The 20,913-nt window shown below is 45.3% G+C and overlaps 1 protein-coding gene across 3 annotated transcripts in view; it reads left to right on the forward strand.

Annotated features, from left to right (window-relative positions):
* The window catches only part of CDYL (chromodomain Y like), a 153,166-nt gene that overhangs the window by 24,095 nt on the left and 108,158 nt on the right, over positions 1 to 20,913 (forward strand). For 2 of the 3 annotated variants that reach the window (XM_067751893.1, XM_067751892.1), the window contains exons 2-3: positions 3,523 to 3,626; positions 3,757 to 3,868. The exons of the other annotated variant lie outside the window; for it this stretch is intronic. In XM_067751893.1, the coding sequence (XP_067607994.1) occupies positions 3,523 to 3,626; positions 3,757 to 3,868 (216 nt within the window). The remainder of the gene's footprint in view (positions 1 to 3,522; positions 3,627 to 3,756; positions 3,869 to 20,913) is intronic. 3 annotated transcript variants of the gene reach the window in all.

Genomic DNA, 20,913 nt, shown 5'->3' on the forward strand with positions numbered 1-20,913 from the left:
TTGGGCAGTGCCCTCAAGCCAGGAAGCAGTTCTTACACCTTAGGGTTGTAGTTTTTGAGATTTAACCCTTTCCCTGGCTTTTGTAAGCGCTGTGTTTAGGCAGTTTTTTTTTCAATTCATTTTTCATGAATGCTATCTGTGTGTGTTCTCATGACCCGTTCAGTCTTCCCGCCATTACAGAGAATTGACTCTTGGCTTGTGTTTTGAAGTATTAGGGAGCAGCGTACCTGTTTCAAGGGCATGTCTTCCTGTGTGCTTTCATTGCTTGTAGGATCGTCCTATTCACCTTTTTTTTTTTTGCAATACGTTTGTATGAGATTCAACCACCATCCTTTTTCTGTTGTTCTGTTGTTCGTTTTTATTTGAAATTAGTCTCTGTTCATTAGGAAGGGGGCGGGTCAGGAGAGGTTTTCTCAGGGCACAGCTCCAGAGCTCCCTCTTCTGTCGTTTTGACACATGGCCTTGTCCTTCGTGGCTCTGTCCTGCCATCCTCACCCTTCAGCTTTCACCTGGCTGAAAGCTCCTCTGTCCATTGCCCCAGCTGTCGTCTCCTGCTCAATTTGTAGTCTACTTCCAGCATTTTTCGTGAGCGGAAAGGAGCTTTGCCTGGTTGGTCTCAAGAACTCTTAAGGCCTAGACAGCTCCAGACCACTGAGACCCGACTCTGGACTCCATGCCCACCTGTGGGTTGAGTGTGCAGAGGTTCCTGCTGCTTCTGGCAGACGCTCTCGCGGGCCTGCTCTGTTCTCCGGTGGGACCCGCCGATGGTGTTGGCGTTCTCCTGCTTCCATCCGTCAGATGCCCCATGGCTTCCCTCCTGCACAGATCCTGGTACATCTGAGTCTTGCGGCTTTTGGTGACTTTTCCTGTGGTTTGGGGTTTCTTGGCTCCTGCTGAAGATTCTGATATTTTTAGGGCATTGGGGAAGTTGACAACCTCCTGCTGTCCCTGTGCTCCCTTAGTTCCTCCGGTCTTGAGAGGAGGCAGGGCCTTTATTCTGCTTCTAAGGCTGGAATGTGGGTGAGGATTCTCTCCCGTTCTCTCGCCAGCTCCCTCCTACAACCAAGGTCAGTGAAGACAGACGCGTTTCCTTACTCTGTTCCCTGATCACCCCTCTGCTTGAGAGTGAAGCCTGGCATCTCGTCCGTACGTGTGGGTCTCTGTCCTCACGTCCCACCTCACGGGCTTTGTCCCCTGACCTTGAGAGCATCAGTAGGGCATCATCTGGCTTCAGATGGTGCTTCTCTTGCTCCGTTGTTGGGTTTTCATCTTTATATTCTTCAAGATTTTCCTACTTGCCAGCTTGTGAGTGATGCATTTTAAAAAGTATTTTAAAAATAACTTAGCTTTGTGTTTCTATGTTTATTGTACTAGAAGGACTTGTTACTGTATTTTGTCCACCATACTGGTGAAAATGAAAATTTCATTTCTTTTTCTTGAAACTTGTCTCTTTTTCCATGACTTGTCTTTCTTGTTGCTTAGCATGCTTTCTTTGCTCTCTTAACCTTTTTGGTGTTTGAAATGCCTTTGTTCTCTGTGCATGTTCTAAGAGTTTGCCGTCATCTCCTTAGGAAACCAGCATAAGTAAGCCGCATAATTTTTGTGGAGCTTGGGTTTTCAGTCACTTAGAGACTGTCAGGTTTAGATAAAGGGGAGAGAAAACAGTGTAACACTCGTGTTGTTAGTCCTAGGAGAACACAGGTCGCTCCCTACATTTCATAGACTCATAGACTATTACAGCGAGAAAGGTCCTGGGCAGTAATATTGCCTGATCCACCCTCTTCCGATTCTACACACGAGGATACAGTAGGTGAGACTAAGAGAGGCTACTGTTGAATTATGACGAAGTGCAAGACTCTAGGACCTTCGCTCAGCTCTCCTCCCATCCCTGCAAGGCGGGTGGTAATCACCCCCTTTAAGAGCAATTCGTGTTGCAAACACAGACCTTGGTCACCCCGTCATGCTTCTCCTGGTCAGCGGTCCGAGGGCTCTGGTCCCTGACACCTGCCGCCCCCTCCCGGGAGGAAGCGATGGCTCAGGCTGTTGCATCTGCTCAGGTTTTTATGTTTTCTCCATGATTAGTCTTAGCGTTACTCTCTCCCCGCCCCTGTGAACAGCAAAATAGCCCTCCCTCTGGTCTTTTTCTAGCGTGTTTCTTAGACTTGACACTCACACAAGTGGCTGTTGAAAGGGGGAAAGATCTTCGGCTCCTCCCTAAATACATTCTCCATCCCACACCAGTTGTAGACGATGTCTTTCAGTGGCAAATTAACCCTTAAGAAGAGTAGTAATTAGACTTAATGATTGGATTATTTTTTTTAGTTCATCACTTAAATGAAAACACAAAATCAGAAAATTCTGTAGAACTGTTGGCCCGTTTAGTATAAATATTTGTTGCATTTCTGTACCTTTATCTTGTGTATTCCAGGTTACTCTCCATTCTTGTACTTTTTCTACTTTTTTCCCCTTGTTTCCTCTTCATTCTGCAGTTAGTTTCTGCACATCTGACACAGTTTTGCGCATTGAGTTTAGTTACATTTGTTCTGAATCCGATAAAAGAGGGAGGAATTGTTCCTAGGAGCTCCACGGTTAACAGTGCTAGAATAAGGGTTAAATTAAATTTGCACACTGGACAAAAAATTAGGCTAGACTAGACGGTGCTTTTGAATGGGAATAATCAGCGAGTGAATTAGCTTCTTTTCCTCTAACCTGATGAGTAAAGTTTGCTTTACTTTTGGAAATTCCCCACCCTGAGCGTAATAGCTCGTGTTCATCTCGCTCTCTTGGCAGTGACGGTGTCTGGTTGGTTAAAGGCGACTGGACGGTGGTGGGTGTGACCAGCCAGGAAGGCGAGGCGGGACGTGTGTGCGTCGGGCTGGGTCACTGTGCCGCGAAGAGCCACCCGCCGGTTGTTGGGGGCCGGGGGCGTTTCACATCAAGAGGTGTCAGGAAGTGCGAGCTGGTGGGCTCAGTGAAGACTCCTGCACACAAAGCAGCAGCTGCACACACCAGCCCTCAGGTTGCACGGGAGGGACAAGAGGTGGGGCCGACCTGCCGGGCACGCTGACCCGGCCACACTCCAGGAGGAGGGAGAAGGAAGGAACGCTCCTGGCGGCGACCCTCCAGCGCCCTCTGCTGGCAAAGCCTGACCTCAGGTCGGCCGGGGTAGGGCGGTGGTCCAGCTCTAGGGTCACAAAAGGGGACCAAGTCGTTTGTAACTGAGAGACAGTTCGTGTTGCTCCCAGGGTGATCGTTGTAAAATTTAAAACTGTTCCAGCGTTCCCCTACTGAAATAGCTCAGTGGCTGTCACAATTAAAACACCAAAGCTTCTAACTTTTTTATTTGGGAAGAATAAAGGAAATGATACAGGAAAGTTGCAGAAATGGGAAAGAGTTCTTGTTTGCCCTCCACCCGACTTTGTCACCGCAGCACTGTTGTCAACATCAGGGAATTACCGTGGGGACAAAGTGCAGACCCTCCTCAGGCCGTACGTGTCCCCACTCATGTCCTTTTCTGTTCAGGGTGCAGCGCTGCATTCAGTGGTCACGTCGCCGGCGTCTCCTCTGATCTGTGACAGATCCTCCGTCTTTTCCTTGTATCACCCAGACACTTCTGAAGAGCATCTGTGAGTTGTTTTCTAGAATGGCCCTAAGTTGGACTTTCCTGTGTTTTTTCATGATGAGATTCAGGTTAGTACCCCTTTGGGCAAGAATTCCATGGAAGTGATGCAGTGGCCTTCTGTGTTAATCTGCCAGGACCGCCGTAACAGAGTGCCGCAGACCTTTATTCCCTCCCAGCCTGGAGGCTGGATGTCCAAGATCAAGATGGCGGCAGGGCTGGTTCTCCCGAGGCCTCTCTCCTTGGCCGGTAGGTGCCGCCTCCACCCTGTGTCCTCACAGGGTCATCCCTCTGTGCACGCACATCCCGGTGTCTGTCCAGATTTCCTCCTCCTGTAATGACCCCAGTCACATTGCATCAGGACCACTCCAACACCCTCATTTTAACTTAATTACGTCTTTAAAGGCCCCGTTTCCAAATACAGTCACTTTCTGAGGTGTTGGGGCTTAGGACTTCAACATACGGGTTTTGGAGGACACAGTTCAGCCCGTAACACCTTCTCAAGGCATCACACCAGGAGGAGGGGTGTGGGATGTTACCTCACTGTTGCTGACATAATCTCCATCACTTGGTTGAAGCCGTGTCTGCCGGGTTTCCCCGCTTTGTAATTAATATGTATCTCGGGGGAGATGACTTTTAGACAATCCAAATACATTTTTTCTCCTTCAGGTTTCTCCCAGTCACTCTAACATTCCATTGGTGAGTCTTGTCTGCAGGAGTTTACCTGATAGTGGCTTCTCCTTTTCTTCCATTTCTTTATTGGAGTTTTTCTGTAAGGAAGAGCTGTCGCTTCTTCCCTGTATATTCACTCATTCAGTGATTTATATCTTTATGGAATCACAGTTTAAGAAAATTCAGTGGGTTATAATCTCATACCCTTATTTTGTTAATCAGGTGGCTCTAGCTTTGGCCACTGGAAACTCCCGTGTCCTTTTGTGAAGTTCCCCACCCCCTCTTTGGAGCATGTCTTTATTTTCAGCCACCACAGGAGGCTCAGGGCTCATCTTGAATTTTCCCTGCCCCAGCCGTGGAATCAGCCACCTCTCCAAAGAGCCCCGCTTAGTGTCATTGGAGCATGGCAGTTAGAAGCCCAGATCTGGCCACTGGGCGTGCTCATTGCCACCGACGTGTCATTGCATCTGGACCCTCCTCGTGGACAGCTGTGGAAATACATGTGTGTTCGTGTACTTGCCCGCGCATACCTACACATCTTTATGTCGTTCTGTGTCTGTACTGACAGAACAAGGGTTCATGTGATAACCTCCATTTCCAGCCCAACAGCATGCTATTCGTTCTAACTGCTTCTTTCCTTATTTGCAACTTCTGTCTCCAACGGTGAGAAATCTGGTCCTCATTGTCTGTTATACGTCTACTCAACTCTTGTGTGCACATACGTGTGGTTTCAGAATTGCTAACGGGAACCCTCTGAGAACAGCTTTACTAAACCAGGTCAGGCACCAGTGGACTCTGGCCTACGGGCCAAATCTGGCCCACTTCCTGTTTTTGTGAATAAAGTTTTATTGGAACACACCTGCCCATTTGTTTCTGTGTTGCCTGTGGTCCTTGCTCAGTTCAGTGGCAGACTTCAGTAGTTGCAACAGAGACCATATGGCCAGCAGAGCTGAAGATATTGACTGTCTGGCCCTTTGTAGAAGTAGTTTGCCGACTCCTAGACTCCGTAGTTTTTGTGTACGGTTCTTTTTGTCTTTCGCCGTTCGGAGTCCCAGTAAAACAGTGTGTTCCAAAGTTACCTTTTCCTTCCGCCTCCGCCTGGGTGGTTGATCATTTGTAGTACAGGTAGGTTCACTTGTTACAGCTTGTGTTCCATTTGGGTTACCCCACATCCCATCAGTAGTTCATTGTCTGTTTGGGGGACGTGTAAAACATTAGGCTCTAGCAGTGAGGGCTGTACAGAGAGGTGCCCACACAGCGTCCGTCGCACCTCATCCCCACTGCCCCGTTCCCACATCACGCTCTCCACTCCTTTCCCCCCACCCTCTGTGGGTGGCCAGTCTCTTTAGTTTCTGGTTTGTCCTTCAGGGTTTTTTTTTGTTTTTTGTTTTTGGTACAAATCAGATACCTGTGTATTTTCCTGCATCCTTTTCTTTCTTGCCAGAAGACTAACATGTTATCCACGCTCTGCCTTGCGTTTTTCACTTACCAGTCAGTCTAGGGAATCACCGCGAATCATACAGGTCATCCTCGTTTTAGAAATAGCTGCACGGGAGCAACACCGTGGGTGCACCGTAGTTTATAAAACCACTGTCCTGTGTGGCGTTTAGAATGCGTCCAGCATTTCGCACCCAAAGTCAGTGCTGCAGCGAGTAACCGTGCGCGTGTGTGGGTTTACGCTGTTCGGGGTCTGCCTTCAGCGGGGGGCCCCTGGAGGTGGGGTGTTGCTGGCTCAGGAGCGCAGGCATAGTTTCGTCAGCTCTGGCCGGACTCTCAGGAAGGTTGTCCCAGTTTGCACCCCCAGGGTCAGGGTATGAGAATGGCCGATTCCCCACAGTCTCACCAACTGAGTGTACCTGTTGTCATCCTTTCCCCTAGTTTGATAGATTTATCTCTGTTTTTAACTTGAATTTCTCTAATAGTGAGTTTCAGTATGTTTTCGTATGTTTGATCTGTTTTGTGTCTTTTCGTGACATCTTGATATTTTTATATCTTTTTGTGTGAATTGCCTGTTCAGATTACTTTTCCCACTCTTCTATCAGATTTGGGTTCTGTGTCCTTCAATTCTTAAGAGGTTTTTGTGGGGTGGGGCTGTCATGCCCGGTGATACTTAGTTGCATGCCCCCCTCCCTGTCTTGACTTTGTGGGGTTTGTTTCTGCTTCATGACTCCCTCTTGCCCCCCGGGCTGATGCTCTCATTCTCTCTCACACACAGACACACACACACACACACACAGTTGCTCACCCTCTGCCGTACCCTGTTGGCAGCGAACACTTTCTAACAACTACTCAGCAACGCTCAGCTCAAGGGTCAGTTCCCAGATGATTTCTCCGCTAGGATGAGTAAGTTTAAAGAAAGAAAGTATCTTCTACCTTTTCAGAGGTGCTGCTTTTTAAGTTCGATCCTCATAGCACCCTTTAATGACTGTGACTGCGACCAGGGCCAGTTGAGTAAGTCAGAGTTTCTTTCAGATTTCATCATTGCCGTGTCTGTACAGGGTGATTCACCACTAGACTTGAGACTTTTTCCCAGTTAATTTATTACGAGTTCACGAATACATTTCCACCAAAGTCTCTCTTGGCCCTAGTGTGGAATGAAATCGACAAGTCCCAGTGCTAACCTGAGTGGCCACTTGCGTACCTCTGGTTGTGCAGAGAGCTCCTCCAGTGAGCAGTGAGGTGGCTCCTCGGCGCACAGTGGGGCGGTGGCTGCCCCACACCGTTTCCCGAGAGGCCGGCCGGAGAGGCCGGTTTACCTGGCGTTCGTGGAGCTTCGGGTTCAGGTCCCCTCACTTGCCAGGGCCGGGCCTGGAGACATTTTCCTGTTGTCATTATAGAAGGGGCTTTGCTGCGTGCTCGTTCACTCTTCCGTAGTTACGGAGGATTTCCTCTGGAAGGATTAAGGAGCAGGAATATTCAGTAGAGACGAAGCACGGTAGGCCATGCGAAAAACGCCTGAATTCTGTTGCGTAGATGCTACTTCAGATAAAAATAGCAGTTGTTTATTTTTAATAAGCTGACTAGACTTAAAAAAATTTCAAAAGAAACAGAACACCTGATTTATTTATCTTTTTAACATCTTGACTGGAGTATAATTGCTTTACAATGGTGTGTTAGTTTCTGCTTCATAACAAAGTGAATCAGTTATACATATACATATGTCCCCATATCTCTCCCCTCTTACGTCTCCCTCCCTCCCACCCTCCCTATCCCACCCCTCTAGGTGGTCACAGAGCACCGAGCTGATCTCCCTGTGCTATGCGGCTGCTTCCCACTAGCTATCTGTTTTACGTTTGGTAGTGTGTATATGTCCATGCCACTCTCTCACTTCGTCCCAGCTTACCCTTCCCCCTCCCCATGTCCTCAAGTCCATTCTCTAGTGGGTCTGCGTCTTTATTGCTGTCTTACCCCTAGGTCCTCCATGACCATTTGTTTTTTCTTAAATTCATATATATGTGTTAGCGTACGGTATTTGTCTTTCTCTGTCTGACTTACTTCACTCTGTATGACAGACTCTAGGTCCATCCACCTCACTACAGAACACCTGATTTACAATAACGTTTGGAGGAGCGCCTCTGCGGTAGGGATGGGCTGTCACCATCCGCTTAACAGTTAACTTCCCTCGCCGGCTGCTCATCTGGCCAGTTACGAGCATCGTCCGAGGAGCAGAGCGGCCAGTGTTGACCTGCCCTGTGAACTTACCACCGCGAGGTCCCTAGGATCCAGTAACTGTACATGCTGAAGTGGTCTGTGTGGGTGTTTTAAACCCAGCTTTTAATTACACAGCACTTAACCTCATTGTTCTCAGACAGTAAATGACCACATTATTAATAAGGCCGAAGCCCCCTTTTACCCCTGCTCACAATCTCGTTCCTGGTTCCCCATCCCCGCCCCCTTCCCAGCTCAGTAACCCCTGGCATCAGCGTCCTCGGGAACGTTCAGAGCATCCGTGTGCCCTCGCTCCGCTCAGTGGTCCACGGACTCACAGCGTCAGCATCTCGTGGAGCCCGTTAGAGATGCAGACACCTCGACCCTGGAGCCAGAACCTGCCTTTTAACAGGACCCTCAGGTTGTTGTACCGTGCGATTTTGTATATGTAACGATGATGAGTGTAGAAAACGCTGCCAGTGTGTGCTTAACATGTGCACCAGGGGTCTAATGCTGTCACTTTTGTCCATCAGCAAGATGCCCTAGAAGCTCCGAACGGTCTCTCCGCCGTGGTGTCCGGTAGGCCCGTCTCCCTAACCTTCCCTCTCTGCCGCCCTTCGGGTCACCCATCATTTCCTCCTTGAGGAGCCCTGAGCTTGTTTGCAGCTCTTCGTTCTTCTGAGACACCCGGCTTCGCAGTGAACTCCCCAGGGTGCCGTGTCGTATGTACTCCCCAGGGTGCCGTGTCGTATGTACGCGCACCTGGAAAACAACTGGATGGAAGGGTGTGCGCATTTTTAATTTAAAATTGCCCTCCAGAGTAGTCGTATCAATTTGATGTTGTTTTGGGGGCCAATTTGCATGTCCTTTATTTTTTGTAACATTGTTTTAATTACTGCAGCTTTATATGTTTTCACCTCAAGTCCCATCTTTCTTGGGATTCAAAATTACAATGGCTTTTGAAGAAATTTCACACTTGTCTTCTATAGGAAATTGAAAGTCAGCCTGTCGAGTTTTGTGAAAAGTTCTGTTGGAGTTTTCATGGCGGGAGATTGTATTGAGCGTCTAGATTAATTTGGATTAGAAGTTGGAGTCTTCTGCTGTCTGTTCCTGAACATGGTGTTTCTCTTTATTTTAGCCATAAGTCCTTCAGTAAAGCTTTACAGTTGTTCGTGTACGTGCATTTATGTGTGTGTGGTGGTTTTGTTTATTTTCTGTTAGGCTTATTCTTAGGTCATGTTTCTTGCTAATATGAATGGGATGTCTTAGAACGTTGTTTTTTCGTCGATGGACAGCCTGTAGGAAAACCACCGGCGTTCCGTGGTATGCTAATCTTGTGCCTGGCTTTTTTGCTAGACACTAATCGTTTTAATTATCAGATCACCCGGATTTTCTGAGTAGTTACACTTTTATACTTCCCCCCCTAGTATTTATACATGGATTTCATTTTCTCATCTAAGGTGGGCTGAGGGCTTCCTGGGCAGTGCTGAGTAGTGGCAGCGGGACAGGTAACAACTGCTGTCGTCCTCTTTGCTCACCGGGAGTGCTTCTAATACGTCGCTGTTAGAGTATGATGGTTTATGGAAATACCTTGCAGCAGATATTCTCCTGTGCAATTTTTTAGGCTAAGAGGTCTTTATTACTCGCTAAAATCGTGAACGAGCTCTAATTTGCTGGCGTGCTTTTCCAGCATCTGTCATATCGTCCTGCTTCTCCTGTATCTGATGGCAGGGACGGATGTTCTCATACCAAGTTCTCCTGCTGCTCTTGGGACACCCCTCTCCCCTTGGTCACCCTTATTCTTCTGCCCCTGATGGATTCAGTTTGCTCCCTTATTTGTTTAGGAAGTGTAAATATCTTCTGTAAGTGAGATTAACCCACCTTTCCCCCCACCCGCTTTGGGCTGTTCTGGTTTGGTTTGGGTATCAGTTGTTTTTAGAATGTATTTATTTGTTTCTTGATTTTTTGTTGGTGGAGTTTGTCTTAAAGTTTCCCTCTCAGAATTGTTGGTGCTGTGATGTATTTTTTTTTTGCGGTACGCGGGCCTCTCACTGCTGTGGCCTCTCCCGTTGCGGAGCACAGACTCCGGACGCGCAGGCTCAGCGGCCATGGCTCACGGGCCCAGCCGCTCTGCCCCATGTGGGATCCTCCCGGACCGGGACACGAACCCGTGTCCCCTGCATCGGCAGGCGGACTCCCAACCACTGCGCCACCAGGGAAACCCTGTGATGTATTTTTTTATTTCTAGTAGCAATGAGCAGTAACTTCTGGCAGGTCTGTGCAGCACTCACATTATTTTCATTTCCACTTTTAGTTAAAATTATTCTTAGCAAACTTTTGGGAACAAAACATATTTCCCGAAAATGTTGGAGTAATAAGTTTTCTTAAACTTTGTGTAAACAACTGTTTTTATATTTAGTAAATTATTTTAGAGTCGAAATCCTGAGGGAAGAAACAAGCTTTAAGTAAATGACTTGGACCTCTCAGAAAAGGAAACTGGCCGGAGGTTTGACTGCCGTGTTGCTATGTGCACAGCTAACCAAGGTAGGCACGGGGACTTGTAACTTGAGGGGCTTCTACCTCAGACAGCTGCGGGGGTTTACAGTTAACAGGCAGATTTGGGGTTGAGAAGAGGTCCCACAGGTCAGCCCTGCGGGCTCCTGTCGGCGTGTGGAGTTGGCGTGAACGCGTGTGGAGAAGGGATCCAGCCAGGCTTGGTGGCCGCTCTCAGCCCCGCGCGTCACCAGCGTTCCCAGTTTTCCTGCTGTGACTCGGCGCACCGCGTCCTCAATCTCAAGGTCAGTTTGTAGCCTGTCAGGAGGGACTCGAGTTTTGGTAGTGCCCACTGAGATCCCAGTAATAACACATAATCACACCTGGGAAAGAGGGGCTCTTGTTTCTTCAGCCTCCACGTGACCTTTCGGAACATACGTGCACACGTATGTGCCTCTGTATGTATTGGAGAGGTAGGACTTTTAAATGTTCACTAGAAGTTCATATAAATCTGGCTATGTTGCTTTTTCTTCTTGAATTTAAGTATGTTTTGTGTATGGTTACGTGGTCACCTGCCCGATCTCTTTTGCGGGCTTCTGGGTTTAGTCCTTAGTGTGGATAGACTGTAACTTATTTAGCCGTTTCTTTGTGGGCATTTAGTTATTTACAGTTTTTCAGGTAGACTACTGGGCAGAGAGTTGACACATTTAACACTCGTGTGCATGACTAGACTGCCTTCCAGATAATCTGCTTGTTTGCATTCGGATGGAATGTCTGTTCCTGTATTTGTATCGACACTGGTCATTATCAGCCTTTCAGTTTTGCTAATCTAACGGACGAAAATTGGTACACACTTGTCTTCATAGTGAGATCGACCGTGTTTTTCTTCTTTCTTTGGTCATTTTAATTCTTTTTCTTTTCGAGGCATGCTCGTGCTAATGTTTTATCAGTCCGTAGGCGCTCTTCGTGCTGTAAGTAGCAGTCCTGTGTTAACAGTGCTTTGCCCTTGTCTGCTACCAGTTGTAACTTTTAAAAATACGTGTCTTTTGCTCTACAGGATGTTTTTATTTTGATAGCTCGCTCTCTCTCTCTTTTATTTTTTTTTAATGACTGCTGACTTCTGTGTCTTGGTTAAGAAGTCCTTTTGTACGTTGACATTATAAACACCCTCCTATATTTTTTCTAGAAATTTTATCGTTTTATTTAGTTTATCCTATTGGGGAATATTATCGTTTACAGATTGGGGACGTAGAGATTGAACTTGAAATTCTTTTCTTGTGAAATAGCCAGGAATATTATTGTTTACAGATTGGGGACGTAGAGATTGAACTTGAAATTTTTTTCCTATGAAATAGCCGGTTGTCCCAACACTATTGAATTTCCCACTTGAAAATGCTGCCAAGTAGCATATAGAAAATTTCCATAAATTTCTGAACTTTCTGTTGAGCTCCACTGAATACTTGATCTGTTCTGCAGCAGCATCACAGGGTTTTCATGATGATCGAGGTGTGGTATGTCGTGATAATCTGGTGGGCAGGTCTCCCTCAACTTGGTTCTTTTCGGTCTAAATTCTCTGGGGTATTTTTGGGTATGTCGGTTCCTTTTAAGAGTTTTATTTTGGATTTTGTACGTAGTAAAGGGGCTGTGTTTTACATTTCACAAAGGTAAAAATATGAAGATCCCTGAGAAATTAATACTTACCCAAGATTTATTATTTCGTGTGCTACTTACTGTTTCAAGTGCTTTGCAAATATTGTTACGGGAGAAGCAGTTACACCTTCATTTCTCAGTGAGCAAAAAGTTAGCCTGCCCGCATGACTGTGGTGAGAAAGCAGTAACCAGCAGAGACAGCGTAGATCTGGGATGGACCGCTCAGGGTTCCCACCACGCGACACGCGCACACCCAGGTGGCATTCATCCCCGCCGTGCCCACACCCAGGTCGCATACATCCACGTTCAGTATGGCTGGCGTTACAGATTTGTGTCCTGCTTTTTACAAACCACGGGCGTAGCGGTACATAAAAAAGAGGATGTCACATATGGTGTAACCAGGAGTCCATGAGAACCACCCAGTTTCAACTAGAGCCTTTTTTTTTTTAACTGAAGTATAGGTGATTTACAATACCGTGTTAGTTTCAGGTGTACAGCACAGTGATTCGGTTTTACATGTATACATATATATATATGTATACATCTCTATTCCTTTTTTTTGATGCTTTTCCATTATAGGTTATTACAAGATAAGAACCTTTCTAATACTCAAGCATAGAACTGTGTGCTCTTTCCCTAAAGATATCTAATTACAGTTACACAGTTATAATAATATCATGACCCACTCTCTGATCACCCTCCCCCTATTAAGAGGGTTTTTAAAAACTTTTATATACGGTGAAATTACTGGATCAGAAGCAATGAACAATTTAGCTTTTATTGGAGTCAACTATTCACTCCCACCAAGGTCACCCCAGTGTTTCCTTCCCTGCATGGGGTGTTATACACCAAAGAAAATTAGAAACATAGCTCACAGATGGAAAAGTGTTATCTTTTAATTTGAGTTTCGTAGCTAAGTGGCTTTGAAATGTTTGTTAGCCCTGTTGTAGTTAGATTTCAAAAAATCACTTTCTGTTAACTCTTTTTAAACTCTTTATATTAATGTGGCAAATGTATTTTTCACCCTTTGTGGCAAATGTATTTATTTATTTCTTTGTTTATTTTCTTTGTACCTCTGTGCTTTTTATTTATCTGAGTTTTACTTTTTAAAATGTAATCGGGTCCGTTGGTCTTTTCTCTTTACAATTTGAACAGTGCATTCCCAAATACAGAGTTAGCATTTTTATCATTTTAAGCCTTTAAATGTATAATTTATGTGTGGGGAATTATTTTGCCCTGTGTTGTTTCTTCACAGTCTGAATCTCACAGTCAGTTAGGCGGTATTTCCAGGATTATTTATGACTCGTCGTGCCCATTTACCGAAGTTTAAATTTCCGTGCGTACCAGGGTCTCTTCTGGACCGTGTGTACTAGGGTCTCTTCTGGACCGCTGTGCTAAACCAACCCGAGGCGGATTTATCTGTGTCCCATTTCCTGGGACAAAGCGTTCCTCGAAAGGAGCTTTGAAAGAGTATCTTCTTTATATTAACAATGTTTGTTTAAGTATCGGTAACTTGAAGCCTACTCCTGAAGTTCCATTTTCTCAGCCTTTATCTCCTTGAGTAGTGTAGTAGCTAAAAATTCACATTGAAAATAGAAAACACCAAGAAAAGGAGGGGGTGATATAAATGATATCGATAAACCTTTCTAAGAAAGATCATTTGTTCCTAGGAATGGAGGGATTTCTGAAGCCTTTGAAGGAGGTGTGAGACCATGCTCCTGTGCACCGTATTGATGTGTGTACGGTGTGCATCTGAGCTGGGCGGCCGTGTCTGTCCTTGCGGGGCTCTGGTGGGGGAATCTCTCTTTCTCCAGCATAAACTGAAGGTTGGAGGCATGTTTGCGAGACCCAGCGGGTTTACGGACCCTGAGCACTAATTTGTTTGTCTTCCATGAGTAAGCGGATCTTTCTTTCACTGGCTCCCTGTTTCTCCTACTTTATCTGGGGGCTTTTATCGCCACACTCACTTTCCTTCTTCCTCCTGAAGGACTTGTAGTCCTTAGTAAAAACACTTAGCTGGGAAGGTATCAGAGCCAACTCTTACCACAGGCTGTTAGCATTGCAATCACAGGTTTGAAAACCATGTTACCTTGACTGTCATCCTCTCACCAGGTGGCGGGAACAGAGGCTCGGGGACTATGTTTGTTTTTATTTTTATTTTTCCCAAGGGACTGATCTCCTCCTGCCTTTAAGTCCCACATTGTGGTGACGGTTACCGAGCGTGCTGTGTGGCTGCCGCATTCTCTGTGTCGGTCCCTACGAATTGGGAACGCTTCCCCCAAACCCCTAGGAAAAGCAGTGCTGGGAGTTTGAGTATTGTCCTTAAATCTAAATCTATGTATACCTTGATAACCAAGTACTACCTGGATGATTTTTTTAGGGTTTTCTGGTTTTTTTGTGTATAGCTCTACAGAATTTTGTTTAAGCAGAGGTGTTATTTGTGTGTGTTGGATTTAGTGTTTTACAGTAAATCTCAGTCGTATTTTGAGATTTGGTAGTGCTTTGTTTATAGTCGAGTCATAGAAATACATAGAAGTACTTATAACTTTTAATCACCTAGAGCATCCTTTGCAAAGATGACTTTAGACAACCTCAGTGTGCAGGCTGGAAGATGACCTCATCTTCTCCCTGTTCACCGTCGGACACATGGCTGACTCTGAAGCAGGGAGGTCGAGGGGTTTGCCCAGAGTCACGCTGGTCAGGCGGGGACCCGAGCCCGGCTCCTGGGACGTCCACTTAACCAAGGTGTCTAGCAGATGGTTGTGGCTTCTGCCCCATTTCTCTCTGATTTATCAATAACCTGCAGGTGGTGGGAACTTGCTGTTTGCTGGACCTGGTTCATCACTTTACAGGTATCTTCACGACGACGTCACGAGGGGTTGAGGTGGCCGAAACTTACAGATAACAACCTGCGTGTCAGAATTTACTTCTGATGCCGTTTCTTCCTTGATCTCTGCTGCTTATTTCTCTTTTTGCCGTACAATCGGGTGTCGGGTATTTAAGGCAGTGGTTTTCCGGGAGGGAGGTGGATCAGGTTTGCTCTCCAGGGGACATTTGGTAACGTATGGAGACACTGTTGATTGTCGTGCCCGGGTTGGGGGCTGTGCTCCCAGCATCTCGTGGGTGGAAGCCAGAGATGCTGCTAAACGTCCTGCAGTGGCCAGGACGGGCATCACCACGTGACGAGTCCTCCAGCCCAAGAAGCCAACAGTGCTACAGTTGAGAAACCCAGGTTACGGGAAGGGACCAGCTGCTGGTGGGGGAAGGTGTGGTGGTGATTGGGCAGGACCGGGGCATTAAGGAAGGCTGAGCAGCAAAGAGACGGGGGAGGAAGGGGCTGCCTAGATGAAGAGTTGGGGGTGGGGGGTAGACTGATCACAATCCACGCCCCTCTTGCGCCCCCTGGTGGTTGGTCCTTGCAGTCGTACAGGTGCTCAGAAAGCTCTTGGAGCCCCACGGTCTGTGTAAAGACCCTGTGGTAGGTTCCCCAGCAGTGCGGAAACGCCCCCAGCAAGTGTCGGTAGGTCAGAAGTTGCCAAGCCGCAGCGCTTTCCCTGCTGTTTCGGGGCCCTGAGTGCAGCTCCATGACTTGAAAGTGGTGACTAAATTTACCCAGTTTACTCTTTGGAGGGTCAAACAGAAGATGTTAAGGACGGAGTATCGCCAGAGGACGACCCCAAAGCCGAGGTGTTCCCTTCTCAGAGCCCTGTGACTTGGCTGTGATTCAGTTACTAAGTCAGTGTTCTACACCCAGCCTGCGCCCCGGGTGACAGGTTCCTCTGGCGGGTGTGCTCTGCTGAACCCTCTCTGGTGGCATCAGCCTTCCCGGGTCCTGAGGTTCAGCTGGTGAGGGAAAGGAGGGAATCTGACCTTCGTTGCCATCCCCTCTCGAGCACGTGCGTTCTGTTCTCCCCCATCAGGCCGTGTTTAAGGAGAGGCTGCGTAGGCAGGGAAGCTTTGAGGAGCTACATGCAGGAAGACAAGATCAGTTAAACCACCAGTTCCTGGGGTGGCGGGGTGGCATTGGCAGGGACTGGGACCCAGGTCCACGGGATGGCTGCGTACCTTACCTGCATGGATGGAAACCGTCCTCCAGACACCTGTGAGCATAAAAGTTTGGTAAACAGTAGGATACAGAGGCAGGCTTGGAATATACTGAGGAACTGGAGTAACAGAACAGCTTGAAATCTGTAGAAGTAAATAAATAATCCGCAAGGCCTTGCCTCACTGCTGGAATGTGAAGCCCACAGTGAGAACTGTCTTTTTTGTTTGTTTGTTTTGTTTTAATGTTTATTTATTTGGTTGTGCCGGGTCTTATTTGCAGCAGGCGGGCTCCTTAGTTGCGGCTCACGGGCTCCTTAGTTGTGGCATGAGAACTCTTAGTTGCGGCATGCATGTGGGATCCAGTTTCCTGACCAGGGATCAAACCCGGGCCCCCTGCATTGGGAGCGCAGTCTTAACCGCTGCACCACCAGGGAAGTCCCTGAGAACTGTTTTATATACATCTTCTTCAGCTCTTAGCACAGAGTAGTATCAATAGCAGTAGAAGCAGTTTTTAAATTTTCTTATCTCACTTTTAAAACAATCTAAAAATTATTTTATTGAAGTATAGTTGATTTACAACGTTGTGTTAGTTTCAGGTGTACAGCAAAGTGATTCAGTTATATATATCCTTCTTCATATTCTCTTCCCTTATAGGTTGTTACAAGATAATGAATATAGTTCCCTATGCTAAACGGTAGGTCCTTGTTGTTTATCTATTTTATACATGGTAGTGTGCACCTGTTAATCCCAAACTCCTAATTTATCCCTCCCCCCTTTCCCCTTTGGTAACCATAAATTTGCTTTCTATGTCTGAGAGTGTTTCTGCTTTTGTAAATAAGTTCATTTGTTCTCATCTCACTTTTGATTTTTCTTATCTCATTAACGATGTCATGTAGATTCTCATTTCTTTATCACTGTTGACCTCTGTCTCACCTTTTCATCCAGTGGGTTCTGGTGCCTCCATGCGCCGAGTGAAGGTTCCGGAAGTGCAGCGTGCACATCGGAGGGGAGGTGATGAACACTGTCACAGAGGAATTCTTTATGTAAAAGCATTCCTTGGGGTTCCATGTGTTCTTAAAATTTTACAAAACTTAATAAAGCACACTCCTTTGGGATTATATAGATTAAAATACGCATCTCCCTTTTCTATTAGGTAATCACTGCCATACCATAAATTCCCAAACTTAAGTTCTTGATTTTTGCAATATCAAGAACAGTATCGCCCATACTGTTAATGTTTTCTTTAAATTAGCTTACCTTCTCTTTTAAAAGTAAACTATTACTGCCATAAATGGAAGGCTCGTTTAGCTTAAACAGTATAGCAACAGTATTAGTTTGGGGAAAAGAATGCAATAACTGTAGCAAATTGATTTACAAAAATGTATACCTGAATGTTCGTCAGTGGGAATATAGTTGTTTCTAATCAGTCAGTAATAAAGGGATAAGGATGCTTTATGCTCCTTAGTGAGCTAGAATGAGTTTGTGCCAGTAACACTACTGATTGATTGGTTGGTTGGGTGGTTGATTAATAGTTTTATAATTTTATGTGAACAGAGTCAGTTCACATGCACATAGTTGAAAGTGGAAAAGATATATTTCACCATTTCACTTGATAAGGTTGAATGTCAGGAATTCCTAGTTTAGGTGATGAAAGTGACTTCGGTTTCAAGGAAGCACCAGAAGCCCTTCTCCACAAACTGTTCAGAACGTGTCCAGTTATTTGGGTGGTATTCAGACAGTGCGGGGCGTCCCTTAGCTGCTCATTGCTGCTGTCCAGTGTGGAAAACAAAACCTGTTTCATGTCGTTCAAGTTCTCTTAATGTGCAAAAATATTTTCATCTTTCAAATGATATCCAGATCACTCAGATAACAAAAAGACTCCCACATACTTTCACCAATCTGTAGCCCCAAAGCTCTACTTTTGTGCACTCAAGGGAGTTCGTTTCGTCTTACCTGTGGAAAGCTGCAGTGGAAGGATGAACCTGGATGGCTTAAACGAGCCAATGTCCTTGCAGAACATGACAGTCCATGAAGCTGTGCCTCACCATGCCTGTGCCCTGACGTGGACATCTGTGTTCACATGTGAGAAGCTCTTCCTGCAATGAAGATGATAGTGTAGGCTTTGGAGTTTCAGGATTATGGACAGCTGGAGTCCTTCCCCATCTCTGTAGAAAGTAGAGACAGAAGGATTCAGCATCTGTCCTTAATAAATGTTAACATTTTGAGTTTACTCTTCTGTATAAACGGAGTAGATTTCATAAGTTCCCACTAGTATTCATATTTGTATGATGACCTTTACCTTTAAGATTCTTAATCACTTAATCTTATCCGTGATAAGTTTAACAGAAAGAATATTCAGAGAGCAGTCCCAATGCCATTTCCCAGTTATGTACACGTGTACATAATACGTATATGTACATAGCACATGTATGCTGCCAACTTCTAGGAGTAACTTTTGGTCTATCGCTGCTGAGAGTGCACTGAGAGTGTGGAGATTCCAGGTTCAGGAATCTTGATTGGGCATCGTATCCAGTCTGTCTATACTTTTCTTTCTTTATACTGATAAAATACGTGGAACATAAAATTTGCTCTTATAGCCATTTTGAGTGTGCAACTCAGTGGCGTTAGTTCAGTGTTGTACAACCGCCACCACTGTCTATTACCAAAACTTTTCATCACCCCAAACAGAAACTCTGTAATGGTTAAGAATAACACCTCATTCTTGTCTTCCCCCAGCCCCCGGAAACCACTGTTCTACTTTTTGTCTCAGTGACTTTTCCTATTCTGGGTATTTATATAAGTGGAATCATATAATCTTTGTCCTTTTGTGTCTGACTTCCTTCTCTTAGCATAGTTTCCAAGGTTTATCCACGTTGTGGTGTGTGTAAGAACTGTGTTCCTTTTCAGGGCTGAATAATACTCCAGCGTATATTTTATTCATCCATTCGTCTGTTAGTGGGCATGTGGGTTATTTCCACATTTTGGCTACTGTAAATAATGCCACGGTGAACATTAACATATAAGGGTCTGTGTGAGTCCCTCTTTTCAATTATTTTGGGTATACAGCCATCCCCCACTTTTCAAAAGTTTCCCTTACGCCTGTTTGCTTTTACAAAAGACCTACATTAGTATCTGTTTTCACTAGCTGAGAGAAATTGGAAGAGGATTTTTGCTTTTCTGAAAAAAGGTGAAAAGCAAAGTGTTCGCGTGTGTGTCTTGCAGCGAGCTGCCATAGAGGCAGTGGGCACCCCAGCAGCAGGAGTGGCCCCGCAAACTCCTTCCCCCAGAACTGCACTCAGCGTCAGACCACCAAAGCTTTGGACTGTGTCTTTGAGCATCTGTGCTTCATCTCGATTTATTTTGTGCATCTGTTAGCAAGACGCATCCTAAGACAATTGCTTCTTCACCTTACACCATTTCAGCTTATGAAGGGTTTCCTAGGAATGCTCTGTTTTCGGAGAGCGGGGGGAACCTGTATATCTAGGAGTGGATGGTACGGATTGTAAGGTGGGCCGTTGTTGGGTCATATGGTACTTCTGTGTTTAACTATGTTTAACCACCAAACTGTTTTACATAGAAGTTACTCCATTTTACATTCCAGTCAGCAACATTCACCAACACTTACTTTCCCTTTTTTTTTTTTTAAAGCATAGTCATCCTCGTAGGTGTGAAGTGGTATCCTGTGGTTTTGATTTGCATTTTCTTAATGACTAATGATGTTAAGCATCTCTTCATGTGTTTATTAGCCATTTGTATATTTTTGGAGAAACGGCTAGTCCTTTGCCCATTTTTTTTCATTGGGCTGTTGTTGAGTTGTAAGCGTTCTTTATGTATTCTGGATATTAAACCCTTATCACATACATGATTTGCAGATATTTTCTCCTGTTCTGTAGGCTGTCTTTTCATTCTCTTGACGGTGTCCTTTGAAAGACAGTTGTAAAATTGAAGTCCAGTTTATCATTTTTTCCTTCTGGTGCCTGTGTGTTTGGTGTCATGGCTAAAAATCCATTACTGAGTCCAATGTCAGAAAGATTTATTCCTAGGTTTTCTTTTAAGAGTTTTATGGTTTTCATTCTTATATTGATTGTTGATCCATTTTGAGTTGAGTTTTGTATATGGTGTGAGATGAGTTTCCAATTTCATTCTTTTTCTTGTGGATATCCAGCTGTCCCAGAACCATTTGTTGAAGAGACTGTTCTTTCCCCATTGATTGGACTTGGGCATCTTTGTCAAAAATCAGTTGGTCATAGACATATAGGTTTATTTCTGGAGTCTCAGTTGGACTCTGTTGGTCTGTATGTTTACCCTTAGGCCAGTACCACAGCGTTTTGATTATCACAGCATTGTATTAAGTTTTGAAATTGGGAAGCATGAGCCTTCTAACTTTGTTCTATTTCAAGATTGTTTTGACTCTCTCGGGGCCCTTGCAGTTCCACATGAATTTGAGAATCAGCTTTTCCATTTCCGCAAAAAGTGCTTTTAGAATTTTGATAGAGATTACATTGCATCTGTAGATTAATGCAGTGTGGCTAGTATCCATTGCTGGGTGTATAGAAACACACTGATATTTGTGTGTTTATCCTTTGTCCTGAAACTTTGTTGAACTTGTTTGCATTAGTAGCTTTCTTGTGAATTCTTTATATATATTTTCTATATACAAGATCATGTCATCTGTGACTAGTGTTAGCTTTACTAATTCCTTTTAATTTGGATGCTTTTTATTTATTTTTATTGTCCAGCTGTTCTGGCTAGAACTTCAGCGCAACGTTGAATAGCAGTGGTGAAAG

Source organism: Pseudorca crassidens, chromosome 10 (assembly GCF_039906515.1).
Source record: "Pseudorca crassidens isolate mPseCra1 chromosome 10, mPseCra1.hap1, whole genome shotgun sequence".
Lineage (NCBI taxonomy): Eukaryota > Metazoa > Chordata > Mammalia > Artiodactyla > Delphinidae > Pseudorca > Pseudorca crassidens.